The 20,194-nt window shown below is 44.9% G+C and overlaps 1 protein-coding gene across 7 annotated transcripts in view; it reads left to right on the top strand.

Moving 5' to 3' along the window:
• The window catches only part of UBXN2B (UBX domain protein 2B), a 696,122-nt gene that overhangs the window by 78,364 nt on the left and 597,564 nt on the right, over positions 1-20,194 (top strand). For all 7 annotated transcript variants that reach the window (XM_069621083.1, XM_069621081.1, XM_069621082.1 and 4 more), the window contains one exon: positions 8,539-8,639. In XM_069621083.1, the coding sequence (XP_069477184.1) occupies positions 8,539-8,639 (101 nt within the window). The remainder of the gene's footprint in view (positions 1-8,538; positions 8,640-20,194) is intronic.

Genomic DNA, 20,194 nt, shown 5'->3' on the forward strand with positions numbered 1-20,194 from the left:
TTGATCATTGTGTTGATCAATATACATAGTAAGCTCAACATCATCCAAGTTGATTGCCAAAAACATATGGTTAACAGTGCCTATGCATTTCGGAGTCTAGCTCCTTCCTCAGGGCAAAAACCATAACGTAATATGCTTTATCTAATGAACCACAAAAAATTAATAATTTAAACAAAATAAGTCCATCATATCATATACATGGAATGTTCACAATATATCACAAAGGGTGTAATCAAAGAAAGTATACATTACAGATACATACCGCATCCCGCGTGCACACAGGACGTAGTAAAACAGGAGTGCAAATCATGAAAATAAAAAAAGAGAAAAATGCAAATGAGGGAAAAGAATTTATGTATAAAACCTCTTAAATAATCTTACAATGATGCCCTAACGGGATTGAAAAGAGCAAGTGTACCTGAAGTTCAACTTGGATATACCATGTATTTCTCATCCCAATCGAGTGTGTGGAGTAAAAACTGTCTCCCTCGAATTCTGCGTAGAAAAGTAAATAAAAATGGGATATGAGTGTAACTAAATATAAGTAATCCAAAGACGTCTTTGCATGATATATACATACATGCAGTTGGCAAAATACATCTCCGTCGAAAAATCCATAATTAAAGTGAATCTTTTCGAATAACGTTACAAATGAAAGGGCACGTTTAGTTCTGTGCTCCCTCCAGGGTGGTGCAATTAAACTAATCTCCCACAAAACCCCCATCCACCAAGAGGCCAAAACCTGTTTCATTCGCTAGATAGAAAATCTGAACACCTGCATAGATACACTGATAGTATGCAGACGCCCACCCTAAAAGACCACTGCTCCTGCAACCACATACTTGCACGCAAACACATTAAAATATCTCAAAATCAGTGGGCAGGAGCGGTGCTTCTATACTATTTTTAAGTTTAAAAAAGAAACCGTTCTGGATTGGTTTCGTTTTAAAATAAAAAAAATAGAAGTTGAAGCTTGCCCTTCAGTGCACTGCACTGAACATTACCTTAAATAGCAGGTGTGTTTGTTTGGGGGTTTGGATTGTGCATGGGAGGGGGCATGGTGATGGGATTTGTGGGGAGCCGGGGCAGGCCGGCAGGGAACATAGGTCCACTACTTCTTTTCGTACACTTCGGCCACTGCTCAAAATTCACATCGACATAGTACACCACCTAAAACCTACAATAATCCCATTCTGGGGGCCCCCCAAGATTCCACTTTTCCTGAGTACCACCCTCCATACGGTCATGAGAAAGACGTAATGCTTGTATGGGAAAAGTAGCTATGCCAGCTGTGGGACTACTAAGAGGCCAATGGGCAACTGGGACTATTACGAGGGAGACTGTGCTCCAGTGAGTGAGACGTGTGCCTACTTGCCACAATCGCATTCGGGAGATCATCATCATCCAGTTAGATTTTACTTTGCGTTCTGGGACTTTTTCTTTTTCAGGTTGAAGAATGCAAAAAACAAAAACAGAACTGGATGACCAGTGAGGCAAGATGGTATGTATAGCTGTATGAGCCACCGCCCCTCAAAATAAACATTTTACCTGTGCAACGGCCCGAAATATGAACTCGGCACCCAGCCAGTAGCCTCAAAATGCTGCTTTGATGAATCCATAAAGTAATGTGCAACCATTTGCCCCACACAGCAGCAATGCAGCTAGACCCATTCCCCGTAGAAAATGCATACAAGCCACCTCAATTCCCCAAAAATGCTCACCACTGCACTGCCTTATCGGCATCCCATAAACCAATTGTAATTTAGGCGCCAACACGCTGCAAAAAGTAATTCTCTCAATGTTTTCATGTACCTCTCCCCACACCAACACAGAAAAATCAGTGCAATTCAGTCATCCCTCGTATTGGACCACTTAAAGCTCCTGCACCAAAAAGATGGTTATTGCTCCGTGAAACCCGAATAGAAATCTTTTCTGGGCGCCCGCACAAAGAATCTCCACTTTTAAATATTGCTCCAGTACATCAGTACACACTTAGACGTCTTTGCATGATATATACATACATGCAGTTGGCAAAATACATCTCCGTCGAAAAATGTAGAGACGAAAGATCCGCAAATTAAAAACAGCAGGGTGCAACATATTCTTAAAGATTGGCAAACTTTGCAAAAAATAAGAGGGGAAAAAAGCTTGGAGCAGCTCAGCACGTTAGATGTCGAACGTTTGGTATCGCAGCTCAAATTGCCCGGGAAAGGAAAGCGGGAAAAAAAACCTGCTGCTTCTGAAGCTGGCAGAAGTTGTCACTGGGAACTGCTAAACCTCTTTCCCAAACCTCCTAGGAACTGTGCACAACGTTACAGCACTTGCTCCTACATTGCCCCCACATCCCTGAAAATCTAGCACGAAAAAACAGGACCCACTAAAATGGAGGTGTGGGAGGGTTGTGCCCTCTTCCCAAAAAATGATAATTCGTTTTCACAAGCAAACCAATACCTCTATCCCCAAACCACATAACCCGGTCTGCAGAAAGTAAGGACATGTCGCTCCTCTGTCCCTCCCGGAAAATTCTTGTCCACAGCGCTCTCCAGCCCATCCCCCCCGACACCCCCCCACCCCCCTCAACTACGGCTCTCTCTCTCCTTTTCCAGAGATTTGAAGACTCAGATTAGAACGGATTTCCAACAAGGAGGAACACATGTTTGAAACACGACCATTTCAAGTGTTCGAGTGATATACAATGTTGTATTACATGCCTTTACTCGCTGAACCCCTTCCGTTGCAAGGGGCATTGAGACATCCCACCCCCATTCCTAATGGGATGGGATCAATTAATGATCCATTGGTGGGCGCTAAGCTGGTTTCCAGACTCTTACATGGATCTCAAGTTTTCTATTTGCCGACAGCTTCCATTTAAAAAAAAAAAAAAGATTTTTATTTGCATTAGGGGTAGCACGTGAGACGCAGGGGTTGCAACTGTGACCGCAGGGGTCTCAAGTGTGACCCCCCTAATGACGTCCCTGATTCAATGATAGCAGCAATAATGGCTATTTAATGAAACTTCATTTCAATAAGCTTCTCACACAGTCAATATTAATTAGTACAAAAACAATTGCACAATCAATTATTGAGCAATTCATCTCAATCAAAATGTATTTCAAATAAAAAGACAATATGTGGATTCCATTATTGATGAGCAGAAAAAGAAAAGGTCCAACACACATTTCACATTGTATATTACATCCTAATACAATGTGTATTCTTCTTCAGGGTCTGACTCTTCACAATTCCAACTGCATGAATTAGTCTTAATTCATGTAGTCCATTTAATTTATATCACTGATGTCCAGTGATGGAAATTTACTTTTTTTAACTGGGTGCTCCCACCTAGCGCAGGGGAGAGGGGGTGGGGGAGTTCAGCGCTGGGCGAGCTGGATGGGGGCTTTAGTCACAGCATAAACGTTTGCCTCTCAGCCCCATGGAAGATAAATCATGAGCACCTGGGATAATAGCCGAATTTCTTATAATGTTATTAGCAAAGTACAAAATGTGAATACCTTTTTTAAACCGCCCAAAAAATGCACATGAATATTTCCTGTACAGTGCAACATTGACATTGGATTTCGGAGCACTCCTGCTCAGACTCTCAAGTGGTCTTGTGGGGGAAGTGTCTCGGAGTGCACAAGGATTCCCCAGGATTGGGGAGCTGGATCCTACATCCAAGGAGACCTTTTTGGCTGGATCCATATCCGGCCCAACAAGAGCACTGCTGATCTTTTATAATACTTGATGTTAACATCTCTTTTTAGCTCTTTTTTTAAATAAGATTTCTGGTGTTCAAAGATATTGATTGTGGGATTAGTGTATTGGAATGTAGTTTCATTAAATATCCATTATTATTGCCATCATTCAATTTCTTTAGATTGTATTCTGCTTTTCTACTTTGCTTAATGTAATAAGGTCAAATGAGCAATGGGAACATGTTTTATGGAATTTAGTTTTCCATCCTTTTCAGGTAGGGATTGTTCTTGTTTTTTAAAAATCTGGATAGAATATAACACACTTGGTATTTATTATTAGAGCAAGACAATCTTTAAAGTTTACCCTGATATTAATAGGAATTAAAAACCTTTCCATCTGGTGCCACACTGGAGAGAGTGGAGCGGTGCGAGTTACTTTCTCATTGACATTTGATGAGAAATATGAAGTCTACCAGTGGCAGCTCGACCAAGGAGCGGGTCTAGTAGCAAATGGTTCAACATGTGTCGAGCATTATTGCAAATCTGAATGACCAGTAATGTAGAGAGAAAATAGTATGTGAAAAAGATATAAGCTTTAGCTGTGACCTGAACGCCACCGCCGAGATTGGAATCTTGCGTGCTACCGGTAACGTACCAATCAAACTTCAGCCATAATTACGGGTCACACCTCTAAAACATGTGTTGACCGACATGCATTCACAAGTCACAAAGTGAGATTCAGAAGAACTGCAATTTGTGAATTTTGAGTATGTGTTTCTTCCCCCTCTGGACCCCCACTGACATCTGAAACCCCAAAAGCACTCTTCCCGTCTTCAGATGTTTTGGCAAGGAGAATCGTAGCGTTTCTCCTGGCTCACGCCAAGAGAACACTTGGGGCCTGATTCACAGAAGCTTTTTTAGAATGGTGCAATCCATTTGGAAAACACTCTGTGAGTCAGGCCCTAAATCACTACTGTAATAATTTTGTTTTCTTGTGGTCGTCATGCAGGGGTAAAAAGGTCATGTTGCAAGCTACTAGCGAACTATAAAAAAGTAACTCGCCACCTCAATTCTACACCTACAAGACATAATTTCTTACTTGCCAAGAGTTCATTATTACTAGCCAGTGGCTACTGGTGAGTTCAAATTTTGCACCCTTGTCAGAATGGGTGCACTGCAGGCATTCTTGTTCTGATTCCTAGCGCAAGGCCTTACCATACTAGAAATACAGATGCCACCTATTTCTAGCATGCTAGGAATGCCTGGAATATCTCGTACTGGTTCTAAAATGAATGCAACTGAAATATTAATATTTTTGAAGCTAAAGAGCATTAGTTCACAATTTTGTTTTATTGTGACAGCCAACAAGTGTTTCAACCCCTCCTGGGTCTTTTTCAAGGCTGTACGACAATTTTGAAGTTGTAAGTACTCTGAATAAAAATGTAATTCATTATACTAGATCATAAGTCAACGCAATCTATGCAACTGAGTGAAATGTAGAATCCATATGATCAGTCATGAGGGAATAATTCAAAACATCATTGATAGGGATGCATATGGACAATTGCATCAGAAACCACATGTAGAAACAAAAAAGGAGAGATCCAGGGAAAAGGGGTAGGGAAAGAAAAGAGGAGCGAAATATATTAATATGTATGCTTAGTCAATCCAGAATGTCAGTGTCTCCAAAATGATGCAAAGAGGATCATGTATATTGGTAAGTGCAGAGACAAGAATCTATGTAAGAGAAATACAAATGGTAGTTAAAGGAAGGCATGATAGTCCATGCAAGTATCCTAAAATCGAAGGAGGATATTGCCTACTAAAGTGATGAATACCACGGACCAGTTGGCAATATAGGTATTCTTGCTTCAGGTTCCTTTTGAGAGTAATACGATTTGTTGTCATCTACCCTTATCAGACCATTGCCGCGTGAAGTTAGTTCTTCATCTAGTGCCACTTTCTCATGTTCTCTTTTTCTAGCATGGGCCTGCTAAAGAGCAGGCGGAAAAACAGCTGTCAGCAGTATTCTGCTATCGCAACATAGAAACTTGAAATCAAGCTGGTCCCGATGACCAAGAAGCAGAGATAACATGCAGTCAGCTACTTTACTGCTGATAATGGAGGACTTCTAGGAAAGGCTTTGCGATTGAAGCACAGTAAATTGAACGGAGAGTAAGTGAAGAGAATCGCGCACATCCAAGATTTGTCCCTACAAGGAAAGCTTCTGCAGTAACTTAAGATAATACAGCATGGGCTGAGGGAGGGTCCGGTGCAGGGGAGTGCAGTAGTCAAACAGGCAGGTAGTGCAGAAACCACTCGGTCTCTTGGTGGGATGGTAAAAATTGTAATCTTTTAATGTACTCTGATTTGAAATAAGAGTTTGTCACGGCTGTGCCTTGAGTGTCAAAGGCAAGCTACAGCTTGTAGACCCTGTTGAAGGAGCACAGGTAGGGAGAAAAGGAGGAAGGCACATCTTGGGTTGCCCACAGAAAGCGAGTGCACTGCATCATTATTTCTGTTTTAGCTGAATTAAGTTTCAGCCGATGATTGCCCATCAAGTTTCCACAGCAGCAATGCCATGCACTTGGTAAGACATCATATGAAACTGCTTGCAGGCTTGTCCATATGGAGCTGGATCATCTGTGTAGGGCAATGGCACCTATGTATGCCCATAAACCCCCGAGTATCAATGCAGAAGGGTGATGCTCTCTCACCTCAGAAAACTCTCATGGATGACCCTCTGGGGGAGGGGCTTGGATATATGTATTTGATATATGAAGGACTATTGCCAAAGTGCTGTACAGTAAGAAAGTGGTAAGAGGTTATCCAAATACTGACTATAATGAAATAATTTAAAATACAATATAGAAGGAGCAGTCATAAGCTCAAGGGCAGAGAAGCTTTTATCCAACCACCACCCTACAAAGGTTTCTGATCAGCCTCTACTCCCATCACCCACCAATACTTTACTTTAGGGACCAATCACTCCAGATCTAACCCTACACACATTTACCTTTCATGGGAGGCTCCTCCAAATGCACTTTCGCGGCCCCACCTTCTCATTGAGGGGTCTAGGCATGAGGCTCCCCTGACATGGGACGTACTCATGCCAACATTGCGATTCGGAGGGAGGTGATAACTAGGTACATCCCCCTTCTTGCACTCCCCACCAAACATTCAAGAAAGAGAGCATTAAGCAACTCTATTCTGCTGACTCCCCATTTCAATATAAAGAATTAGGGGCTGAGGAACCCCCTACCCATTATGCCACGGGCCAACAACTATGAAGACCTGAGGTTTGCATGCGAGGATAGCTTGCGGTACGGATGCTTTTATGCAGGGCTTTTGTTTGAATGGAGCGCTGTACCAGTTTGCATGGGTGAAGCTTAGACTGCAGCTGCCTGTGCTGTTAAGGTTTTCTGTGGGAGCAGTTTTCTTTATTGCTGCCTGTTCTGAACCTGTTCTGTTGGAGTGAAGTTTGCAACCTTCTTCAAATCTGTGAGTTTGGGTTGAAGGGGACGATGTGAATAAGCATAGTTGTACCATCTCACTTCCCCTCCCAACACCCATCATCTCTGGCTCTCTCTTCCCTCACCAGCAAACCCAATTGGAAATGTAGACATTCTTATGTCTTAGTTGACAAAGCGACCAGGCGCTGAGGCAGGCAAACTATTTACCTCTCTACAAAGGAATGAGATGAATCCTGCGAAGTCCTCACAGAATCCCTGCCTAAAGACTCCTGCCAGGTGGCCAGGGGAAGGCAGCCGCTACCTGATCCTAACCCTGGGGGTGATATTAGACGGGTGGATCACATAGAAGGAGACGGCCACCAAGGGAATAGGATGACTCTGTTAGGAGAGACGCAGTACTCCTCTTCTTCTCTTCAGAGGATGAAACTTGCATAATGCCAGAATACCTAATGGCGTGCTGTGGGAGTAAGCCTCACAGGATACAAGTATGGTCTAACGCTTGCTTAACGGAAATGCAATCCAAATGAGAGCTATTGTTCCCAGATGCTCAGCTCCTCTCTTATGTCACTCTCTCCATCAGATCACTGTCTCTGAAACAAAGCAAGGATGCTATTAACACATCAGAAGACGTCTCCGAGCACTGACCTTCCACTTTTCAGGTGTACCGCCAGCACTGCTGATTGCTCGCTGCTAAAATCTTTCAACCGTTTGCCACGTTCACCTCCCGTCATGCCACCAGATCTATAACACTAAACATATACTGCTACCCTATCAACACGCCACCCCACTGCAGTGCATCCATTACTGCTTCCTTAAACACTGGGACCACCTAACCACTAATGTGCCCAGTGTATCGACCATTGTCTGGAACATAGAACCCACATCAGCACAAAGCTAATTGTGACTTCTGACCTGCACGTTACACCACCGTTTCTCAGCACCTGCTTTCCCACTATCCCACTAACACTGCCCCTACCACTTTTCTTGTAGAGCCACGTGCAGGTAGGTCAAGATTATTGGTAGAAGGGTGCTACACAAGACCACTTTACTTTACCTTTAAATATATTTGTTATATATAAATATATGTTCCTTATAAGTTGTAGTATACTTAACACGTTGCAGTTCTGACTGATCTACTTAAGAGAAAAAGCTGTGTGTCTGCCCTTTAGTACCCTGCATGCCCTGATAGAAAGTGGAGGACCTTTTTAAAGATACTCTTTCATTCACTTTTGTTTCCCTGGAAAGTTTACATATTTTTACTATTAATACAGACAAGGGCATAATATGCACTGTATGGATTGTAAGAAAATAAATAAAAAATGCTTGCTAGTGTATATGCTGTAAAATGACAAGTGTCCTATTCCATTTAGCTAGCCTTGGCCCGGTTATGTGACGATGAGAAGAAACGACAGCCAGCCCATCCTGACCTACCAACTGTGTTAGATGCAGAGGCTGATCATCCTGTTCATAGGTAACATTTAAAATAATAATTTGTTTTTCTTCACTTCTCTGATTGCTTACGCACGTCTACCATTGCAAATGTTGATCCAAGCATGTTACTCACCTTCAGTGAGATGGACATTCAGCAAATGAAATGAGGACAAAACATAAGTAGATGTGTATTCATAGCCTTGGCACACGTTTTACCAAGGGATATTGGTTATCACATTTCATTATAATGCAATCTAGACGGTTCCATGTGTTACTATCCCCGCAAAAATATCGCCATACAAGAATGGCGCCACATTTATGCGGCAATATTAACCCATTAAACCTGCGGGGGACACCCCGCAACCGCCATATTATTTTCAAGGGAGCGGGGGGACACCCCTAGCACCCTGCTCCCAATTACCCCAATAATTATCCCCACTAATAATATCGCCTATGGCCGTTCCCGACGACCATATATATGGCGATCTTATTGGTGGGTATAATATTATCCGATACCGTCTAGACTAGGCCTCTAGCTATTCAAAGGACTACCATAGCATATGCATGTTATGTCTTTGCATGTTTGTTTTCCTAGATGTGGCTATGTGCTGGGTGACTGTCGGGTGGGGGGTTGTGGGGTTGCTGTTATATACACTGTTAAAATTGTATTGTATGCACTTACTCTGCATGTGCAGACTTGTATCGTTCAGAAATTCAAGGGCTCTGAATGACTGTTGTTTTTTCCTCCTTGTTCTCTCCCTCCTTGAGGGCTTTGAAACACTTGCCTTGCATATAGGCGCTTTACAAATAAACATTACCATACCATTGCTGTGTGTTGCCTAGCTCCCATTGCTGCTGTTTTTGTTTTCCTCTCCTGTCTGCCTTCTGTTGTCGGGGTCCTTGAAATAGTTATCAGCTCTCTTCTTGGTCATCCTTGGGTGTTATTTCGTTTTTCTATCCTGTGAGTATTTCTGTTCCCTGCTACACTGCCCTACTCAATTTATGTCAAGAACCCTGTAGCCTTCTCAGCCCACCAAATCCCTCCCTGTATTCAGGCTGGCTTGAAGATATGTCCAGATCCCTTGAGGACTTATCAGCATACTGCCCTTAAGGATTACAAGTTGTTTCCCCTGTTGGGTTTTATGCTTTCCATCCCTCAGGCAGCTGTTCCTCAAGCACTGACCGAGTGTTGACAAGGAGAGAGAATTTACCTCTTCACATCATGAAAAGTAAAGTGATCAGAGGCATGGTCCTTTGCTGACAAGTTGTATGATCACCTCTCCAAAGAACGCATGATCAGATGCAAGACCTTTTAGGCGTTGTCCCAGCTTTAACCACAGAAGTCCAAATGCTACTCACTGAAAATATTGCTGTCCAGCAGGCGGTTGCAACCTGAGATGCCTGGACTATGGACCAACCCCAAGGTGGTCTAGATTCAGGGAGTTTGATGGATCCCCTAAAAGATTTGAGGAATTTTTGAATTCCTGTACCATTCAGTTTACATTTAAAGCCCAGCAATTGGGTCCCTCATACTGCTCTCTCTTCTATTCATATATGGGATACTTTACTCACCGTAATCATATTTCTGATGCTTGTATCTGCTTCGATTCACATGCGATGCATAGGCCGACATTCAGTGGTAGCTGTGGAGTATTACATTTCTTTGTTTTCGAAACTCAAAAAGGGACGGTGATAGGGATGTGCCAGTAATACTATCCCTAGTGTGACGTCTCCTGTACCCATGGTCCTTCACGTGCCTAATTCCCTCAGATTGTTTTGTTTCTGACATGAGGTAGCATGAAGTGTAGCGTGAGTACAGATGTAATAAAGCAGATAAGAGTAGGTATAGCCAGAAAGCATCTATGCACCTTCTACTCCACAAGGGAGGAAGAGTGGGTGCATGTGAATTTAAGCAGATACAAGCATCAGAAATACAATTACGGTGAGTAATGTATCCTTTCTGAGGCTTGTGGATCTGCTTAGAGCAAATGCTGTGCATAGACTAGCGAGCGGTGTCTGGAGAAGGTGGGTTATGAGAAGGTACAGTGGCAAATAGATGTTTTGGCACCGCTTGTCCCACCTGTGAATCTGCTTTAGAATGTGTGCCAATGCAGTAATGCTGAGTAAAAGTATGCATGAAACTCCATGGGGCTGCTTTGCAAATGGCGTCTAGCGGGACGTTTGCAATAATGGCCAAAGTAGCACCTGTACCTTTGGAGTGTGCTCTTAGTGTGAAAAGCAGAGTTTTGTTTGATAGGGAGTAGCAGAGATGTATGCGTTTCACTACCCATCTGGAGATGGTGTATTTAGAAACGTGATCACCTTCCCTGCCAGGTGGTATGCAGACAAACAGTTGGTCTGTTTTTCTTAGCGGTTTTGTCTTGTTTACATAGTAAAGAACCTCTGTCCTTGCATCCAGTTTATGGAGGTTTTTCTCAGCTGAGTCTGAAGGATTTTGAAAGTAACATGGAACTTGGATATGAACTTGGGTGAAAACATAGGGTGTGTTCTTAGTACCAACTTGTCTTTGTGGATAACAAAGAAAGGGTCTTGCACTGACAAAGCTTGTAGCTCACTAGCCCTTCTTATGGAGGTGATGGCTACCAGAAAATCTGTCTTGTAAGTAAGGTGTTTAAGGCTGAATTTGTGCATAGGCTCAAAGGGAGGGCCTATGAGCTTTGTGAGTACCACGTTGAGATCCCACCCTGGAGGTGGGTTGGAAATGGGGGAAGGGGGGTAAAGTCTCATGAAAGCTTTAACAACAGGGACTTTCCACCCGGACACCTTGTTTTGTGAAGTGGTGTACGCGGACAGGGCCGCTAGGTGGACCTTGATGGAGTTTATTACTAGGCCAGAGTCTTGTAAGTTGAGTAGGTTGTGAAGAATGTGTGTGATGTAGTACATTCAATAGGGTTTACATTTTTGACTACCACCATATTACAAATATTTTCCATTGGTTGAAGCAACAGTGTCTGGTGTTGGGTTTACATGCCTCCCTGAGGATTTGTATACACCTTTGAGGTAGTTTTAAATGACCAAACTCTATGACTTCAGGAGCCAAGCTGCCAAGTTCATAGATTGAGGCTGTTAGTGTAACGTTGTCCCCCTGTGTTTTTTGAGCAAGTTGAAGGGGCATGGGAGCTTGATTGGGTCACATATCACCAGTTTGAGCAGATGCAGAAACCAAGGTTGTGTCAGCCACACTGGAGCAACCAGGATTATAGTTAGTTGTTCCTGGTGCATTTTGTGCACTATCCTGCTCCGGAGCAGTGTCGGTGGAAAAGCGTAAGCAAATTTCCCTGACCAGCTCATCCATAGGGCGTTCCCCTTGGATTTCGGTTGGGGAAACCTTGATGAGACGTCTGGGCATTGTGCATTTGTGGCAAAGAAGTCTAAAGGATGATAGCTCCAGAGAGAAAAGATAAGGTCTACAACTTCTCTGTTGAGTTGCCACTCGTGTTCTTCGGGTAGGGGATCTCTGCTTAGAGAGTCTTCTAGAGAATTGAGTTCTCCTGGAACGTGGTGAGACACTAGGAACATGTTCCCCTTGGGTGCCCACTTCGAAATGTTTTGTTTGGGCTAGCCTGGCCAGACTTGGAAGTGTGTGTCTCCTTGCTTGTTCATGTAAAACATGGCAGTGGTGCAGTCAGTGAGGACTTGGACTGTTTGACCTGTTCGATGCACCTGAAAGGCTTGTAGCTCCAAAGGTTTGATGTGATTTTGGCCTGTGATCTGTGTCCACAGGCCATGTGGTGTGTGGTGAAGGTAATGGGCACCCCATCCAGAGAGTGAGACGTCTGTTGTAACTATAGCTTGCACTGGAGGATTGTGAAAGGGATTTCCTTTTAACAGATTTTCCTTTGACCACCAGCATAGCGCTTGTTCTACGGTTAGAGAAACAACACTGACTGCTTGCCTGAGACCATTGTTTAGCTAACCACTCTTGCAATACGTGCATGCGCAACTGTGCGTGCGGAACCAGGTAAATGCATGAAGCCATCATCCTGAGCAAGCGCATTGCTTTGCATAAGGTTATTTGGCAACTGGACAGATACTGAGGTATTTGCAGCAGTATGTTTTTGACACTTTCGTTTGAGTGGAAGACTAGCCCCTCTTCTGTTTTTATGATAACTCCTAGGAACTGTTTGGTTTTGCTTGAAACAAGACTTGATTTTTTCTCGTTGATTGAGAATGGCAATTGCAGCAGAAGGTTGATTGTTATTTGGGTATTTTGTTTGCAAATTTGAGGGGAACCCCTAGTTATCAGCCGCCGTCCAGATAAGGGTACACTGGGATTCATTGTCTGCGTAAGTGCACCGCCACTACCGCCAATACTTTGGTGAATACCCTTGGAGCAGAGGCTATGCCGAAGGGTAGCACCTTGAATTGATAGGGCTAATTTGCTATATTGAAGCACAGGAATTTTCTATGCGCTGTGAACATTGAAATATAAAAGTATGCATCTTTCTTGTGCAATGTTGCCATGTAGTCCCCTTGTTTTAGCAATGGGATAACTTCTTGTAGCGTTGTCATGCAAAATTTCTGTGGCTTGATGCATGTTTGCAGGTCTAGGACAGGGCGTATTGTAAGGTCTTTCTTTGGCACAAGGAAGTACATTGAATAGATACCCTTGTTTACCTGGTTTGCTGGGACAATTTCTATGGCGTCATTTAGTAGCAGTGCTTTGACCTCTTCGAGCAAAATACGCTGTTCCTCCTGCAATGTTTCTCTTTGTTTTGGCGGGTGGTTGGGTGGTGTTTGTACAAATTCTATACAGTAGCCTCCTGACACGGTGAAAAGTACCCACTTATCTGACGTGATCCCCTCCCATGCGTGGGTAAAATGAGAAATGCAATGACCTACTGGAGAAGCATGGGAGGGGACCTGGAGCGGGTGGTCATTGCTTTGGTGGGGTGGAACCTCTGGTGGTGGAGGATCTGCCTCTACTTTTCAACCTTTTGTGCCCCCTTTGAATATTTTGTTGGGAGGATTGCCCCTGCTGGGAACCCCAAGATGAAGTCTGTCTGCCCTGGTTGTAGTTGGAGGACCTCTGGGAGTTTTGTCCTCTAAAACGGTTGTGTTGAATGTGCCTCTCTTCACAAAGAGTTTGTGAGCTGTGCTAGGAATTCGAGGGGGGACATACTCCTCTTTGGCACTCTTGAGTGCGTCCTCTACAACTTTCCCAAATAAGGCATTAGTGTCATGATACCTACCCCCGGAGCACCAGGCCAGGCCCAGCACCCCCGGGAGCAGGCATCACGCCCCCGGGTAAAAGCCCAGCGGCCCTTTATAGGGGCTCTTTGGACTCTGTCCTGGCGCCGTTGGTGCCAGGCTCATGTTGGACATCAGTCCTGGCGCCGTAGGCGCCAAGCTCATAAGGGGAAGTGTTTGGTGCACTTACCTGAAGAAGACCATGCTGCACACTCACCTGATGCAGACCATGCTGCATGAAGAACCAAGCCAAATGAGGCTTAGGAGTGGCTATTTTTCTGAAGGAACTATTTTGTTACTTGTGTGGGGCTGTGGATGAATACTCACCTGGAACTTCTTCCAAGGCTATTTAAGCCACGTCCGGACAGCCACACGTGCTTCGTGTTGTTCTGCATCCCAGCAGCTGAACGCTCACCGTGTCTGCTCCTGCACCTGGACTCCAGCCACGCCCGCCTCGAACCTGGAACACCTGTAAGGAAAGAAGAGAAGAGAAAGGTGAAAACCAAGAACTTATTCAACCTTCTTACCTGCTTCCGGAATCTTCACGCCAGCATTCCTGAAGGAAGACTTCCATTTAAAAGTACCGCGTTGCTCGCTGCAGCGCTGCGCTTCACTCACCTGATCCCGAGACGCCGCCCGGCTCCATCGCGGCTCTCAGCTCCGGTCGCCACATCTCTGCACCTAGTGGAGAGAAGAAGAGACAAAAGATGAGCAAGGGAACACAAGAGGAAAGCCGAATTTTCAGCCATATTACTTACCGGCTTTTCTTGGTGAACCATTCCACATCTCGGGTCGGCGCCGCATCTTTGGCTGGTACCGCACCCCGGCCCCTATGGGGAAAGGACAAAAGACATTACTGGGGAATTATAAAGACATTTAGAGGGGTCGCCCTCATCACTAACTCACCTGATTTTACCACCAGCAATTTAACCCCTCAACGCATCGCCTTTGCTCTGCACCTGAAATAAAGGACAGATCACAGGTTAGGAAAAAACAACATAAAGAAGGCTCACACTTGAACTTTGCATCTTCATACTTACGGCGTATCGCTCAGAAAAGTCAAGTGGGTTTGCCAGCGCCATTCTGAAAACCAGTGAAGTAACTGGACGAACGCGCGCCCCTGCACCAGAAGCAGGATGGAGAGTTCATCCTTCCAAACCATAAGGTGAGCTTAAACCGGGGGTTTTGGAGGAAGTCAGAGAAGAACGAAGGGGGAAAGGGGGGAGCAAGCACACTATTCAGCAGACAGTTAATCCCCTTTCTCATCTGCAGAAGGATATTCCTATGGGCCAGACAAGCAAGATTTGGGGGTCCTGTTCAATCGGTGGTCCGAATTCTGCGCATCACGCTTGAAGAGTGAACAGCAACCCAGACCAGACCAGCGCCTCCGTGGGAGCCAGGTGAGCGTAACAATTAGGCTCAATTGGCATATTTAAAAGGGTGGCTTGAGTTTGCAGCTTGAAACCTGATTAGCTTAGCCATGCATGGTGCTTAATGAGGGTACTCTCAGCTACTATCCTGCATTATTTCCTGCGTTCATATTATTTTTCAGGATGCAGCTTGCCACCTGTTTACCTTCAACTACTGTTTTTAAGAGCTGTGTCTTTAGGGGCTCTGTGGCAGAGTAGATTTATTCTGAGATCTTGTCCCACTTGTGGCAATTATAACTTGCCAGGAGCATAGTGTTGTTTGGCTATCCTTACTTGGTAAGCAGCTGAGGAAGCTACTTTACTGCCCAGTGCGTACATTGTTTTGCGCTCCTTGTCAGGAGGGGCTTCGGCAGAGGCTAAAGCTGTGCCCGCTCTCCTTTGAGTGGTAGTCACAAAGAGAATCAGGCTTTAGTTGCCCCCTTATGTACAATGGGTCTGACGGGGCTGGTCTGAACATTTTCTCAATGCGAGGGTTGACTGCCCTCATCAGGTTGGGGGTAAGTAAAGAAGCTGAATGCGCCTTGGATAGATTGAAGCAGTGGAATGAACTGTGCGGCAGATCTCCTATCCCCAAGGATGTCCTCTACAAAGTCCTTGTTGACTTGTGCCTCCTGGGTATCGATTTTTAAATGTTCTGCAGCTTTTAAAAGAAGATAATTATACTGCAGCTGGTTATGCACAGGGGAATCAGCCACGGGTTGGTCAAGATGGCCTGGAGATTGAATGATGTATACATCTTCATCATAGCATTGAGCAAGGGTTCTGTGAACCTGAAGTGCTAAAATAATAGGTCGTCAGGTATGTTTTGAGAGGAAGAGGTACTAGGCTTTGCAGTGCCTAGATGGGGTCTTTGCCATTGGACTGCTTGTTAGCTGCTTTGCCTTGAGAGGACGCTTGGAGGCTGGACAGTTGATCAGGGTGTTGATAAACATTCTCCTCATAACTCTATCAAATTGTTCAGCGGTCCATTGAGTAGAGTTTAGTAAAATTGTGGGAACACTGGTAGGGAAAGCCTCCGATGTAGATGGTGGTTTGTAGTGCATTTCCCCTGAGAGGTTGTCACTAGAAGCAGAGTTCTCTGTTTCCTTTGGAACAGGAGATTTTGAGGATAAGGACATCGAAATATTTCAGTTTTTTGACATCTTAGACTTGAGGAGAGTTTTGGAGACGTGATTTTTTAAAGAGTTCTCTTATTTTTGAATTATTAGAAATGCCTGTCTATGCTTCTTTTGACGCACCGTCGCCGGTACCCGAGGACTTGTCTGATTTGCATGTGGTGTCGGGAACATACTTCAGCGTCTGTTTTGGGGGCCTGTCATGTGGCGATCGCAATGGTCAGAGGACAGGGACTTTTTGGTCCTTCCCTTCGACACTGCATGTGGCTTATCGATCGACGACGCAGTCGACTTTCGGCGATGGGGTTGTGTGTTTAGTGTGGGTGCTTGATCGCCAGGTGTTGTCTCTGTAGCAGAACCGCTGGCCTGCCTGTTGTTGTCATGGGCTCACACATGGGATTCCATTGGGTCCTGATCGCTCTCGGCGTTACTTAGGACATTGATGCTGCCATTGCTGGAGGCTCCCTTCATGTCCATGGCGGCCTCAGCCTGCATGGTGTGGTGGGCCCAGCGTTTAGTTTTCCAGTCCTTTGGTGTCTTGGGCAGAAACAGTTTGCAGGACTTGCACTGTTTTTCAGAATGGTCCCTAGGAAAGCAGAGATTACACAACCTGTGTGAGTCCTTCCAGGGAAACTTCCTGTTACAGGAAGGGCAACATTTAAACGGTGTGCTTACCATAGTATGGAAAAATGGCAGCTCAGTGATGTAAGAGGGAAATAGGCATTCTCCAAATGAGATGTATGATTACCTCCCCCCACTCTCCGCACTGTGCAGGGCCGAGGCAGTTCTATGTTCGTTCATCACCCATTTTTCATCACATATTTTATTTGGGGGCTCTCCCCCTGCCCACCCCTATTATTTAGTCCCTATACACGACACTACCCTACACTTTATAGGCCCTCCCCCACCCCATTTGTTTCTTTTTTTTCTTTTTTCAGCAAAACATTTTCGTCAAAGTGCAGCAGATGAATGAACATCATGCCACTGGGGACTAGGTAGGATGCTGTCGGAGTTCGTCGAGATGGATGAGTAGTTGTCGTCGACGAATGATCTTGTCCTCGAAAGCCGTCACCAGAGATCCTGCTGTGCACGGCCGTCATATGGATAAAAAGAAAGTCTCAATTTAAACTTTGTATAAGTAAGCGTTAGCCAGAAGAAGGAACTCCACAACTAGCGTTCGACTATGATGGCGGAAAAAAAACAATCCGAGGGACCCTGATGCGTGAAGGACCATGGGTACAGGAGACGTCACACTAGGAATATTATTACTGGCACGCCCTGTCGACGTCCCTTTTTGAGTTTCGAAAACAAAAAATGTAATACTCTGCGGCTACCACTATATGTCAGCCTATGCATAGCATGTGATCTAAGCAGATCCGCAAGCCTCAGAAATATATTTATAAAGCACATAGTTCCTTTCCCGTTCTATAGACCGATCATACCGACCCCCTCCCCCGTCTACAAACCAGACCTCATTCCCATTCCCCTCCAATATCTTCTCGTGATCATTTGGGCAGCCTCCTCCTGCATACCAACTGGTGCCATCTGTTTATGGCATCGATATTCGTCCTCTATGACACTATAGTTGGGGCATCTGTTCCCATCCATAGTTCCGCTATTGTCCTTTTGGCCAGTATACATGCTATGTTTAAGAATATCTTGCTATATCTGTCTGCATCCATTTCCAACCATATTCCCAGCAGTGCACGTTTGGCAGTCGGTGACATTTGCCTTTCTAGCACCCCTTCCACCTCCCTTTGCACCTTCCCCCAGTATTTCCTTAACACTGGGCAGTCCCAGATCATGTGGTACTAAGTGTGTCCCATTGTATAGCATTTAGGGCATGTGTCATCCTCTCCCCCTCTGTCCCAATCTCTCCCTAGAGTGGTATCCTCTCTGTAAGTACTTGAATTGTATCAATCACAGCCTAGCTGCTATTTCCACCTCTCTAGGGTATTGCAATGCGTCTCTCCACTCCTCTTCATCCATGAATCCCTGCTCTCTCTCCCATCTCAGTTTCATGTCCTCCGATTTTCTTGTTGAGTGACATACCAGTGCTCTAGAGAGGGTTGAAATCTACTTCTCTTTAATCTCCCAGTCAAACACATTTTGTTCCAGTGGCGAGTCCTGCGAGATATCCTCCAACCTCCTACCGTGTGGCACCAGAGCATGTCTTAGTTGTAGGTATTTGTAGAGGTTGCAAATGCTCAGCCCCCATTCCTCCCTCTACTCCTTGAATGATCTAATGTGGGAGGTCCCACCCACAACCCCCACCGTTGCAATACCCTTTTGTTTCCATTCCACACCATCTCAGATGTTGTATTCCCTTGATTAGTTAATTTTCCCATATCGTGGCACACACTCGTGAGTCGCTTGTTCCATCCCAAGTATCTGTGGATTGATTCCACGCAATCCCCACTGCCTTTGTAACCAATGGTACTTTACTTCCCTGGACTTTCCCACATGGGAGCCTCTCCCATCCATACCTACCCAACAGTGCCAATTCTGTGTTCACCAGAGCATCCTTTCCCTCTTGGTAAACTGAATCATTTACTGTAATCATTTGGGACGCCCAGTACTACGTCCTGAGGTTCGGGAGTTGCAATCCCCCTTCACCTTGTAGTTGTACAGGGTCTCTAGTCTGACTCTCAGGGTCTTTTGTTCCCATAAAAATGCCCTGAGCGTTCTGTCAACCCTTTCAGAAGTAACCGTCTTTTATTGCCCTCGGGGCATGCTGGATTATGTACAAGAGTCAGGGGAGGGAAACCATTTTGTACATTGCCACTCTTCCCATCAGTGAAATTGGGAGGTTTGTCCACTGTTTCATATCCTGTTCAAGCCTCTTTAGTGCAGGCTTACGATTGGTCTCCCTGAAAAGGTCTTCATCATTTTGGATAAACCCCCCCAAATATTATAAGCCCTTTTCCTCTGTCCTTCGAGTCGGACTAACCCTCTGGTTCTCCACCCCACTTGCCCCTACAGCCCTCTACTCCTCTGGATAGTGAATCAATTTGTCCGAGTTAATCTGCAGCCCAGAGAATTGCCCAAACTCCCTTAAAATCTCCATGACCCTTGGTATAGATCTCCCAGAGTTCATCAGATAAATTAGGATATTGTCATCGTACAGCAATATGTGGCCCTCTCCCCCGCCCCCAGCCAGATATACCGTGGGTCTTCCCTGACCCATACTGCCAGTGGCTCCAACGCTAGAGAAAATAGCCTAGGGGACTTCAGGCATCCCTGTCTCTCCAGAGGGATTTTTTCTCAGTGTGTTTCTTTACTCAGGCCGCTATGTACAGTATCCTCACCCAGCCTATATATCCTTATCCAATTCCTATTCCCCTCATTACAGCAAACATGTACCCCCATTCGATTGAGTCAAACGCCTTCTGGGCATCGAGTGCGAGTATGTCCAATGACGGCTTTCACTGTACCCAGCACTAAGTTCAGGCATCTAATGTTCATTCTTGTGGACCTATGTGATATAAACCCACATTGATCCCCCTTCACTAATTCCGTTACTACCTTTTTGTAGCCTATTCACTGATACCATGGCCAAGATTTTGGTCTCGATATTTATCAGTGAGATGGGTCTGTATGACCCACAATTCTGCCTTGGTTTTCCCTCCTTTGGTATAACTACTATAGTAGCTTCCCTCAGATACGACAGTGAAAAGCCCTTCCACCTACTTTCTATTAGCATGTCTCTCATTGGTCCCACCGTCTTCTCTTTCAGTTTGATCCATAGTTCCAGGGGCAGACCCTTCGTTCTCGCTGACTACCCTTTTCCCCCAACTAGTACATTGCGGCCTTCATTTCTTCTATCTGTAATTCTCCCT

Source organism: Ambystoma mexicanum, chromosome 5q (assembly GCF_040938575.1).
Source record: "Ambystoma mexicanum isolate Mex_15411 chromosome 5q, UKY_AmexF1_1, whole genome shotgun sequence".
NCBI classification, from domain to species: Eukaryota; Metazoa; Chordata; class Amphibia; order Caudata; family Ambystomatidae; genus Ambystoma; species Ambystoma mexicanum.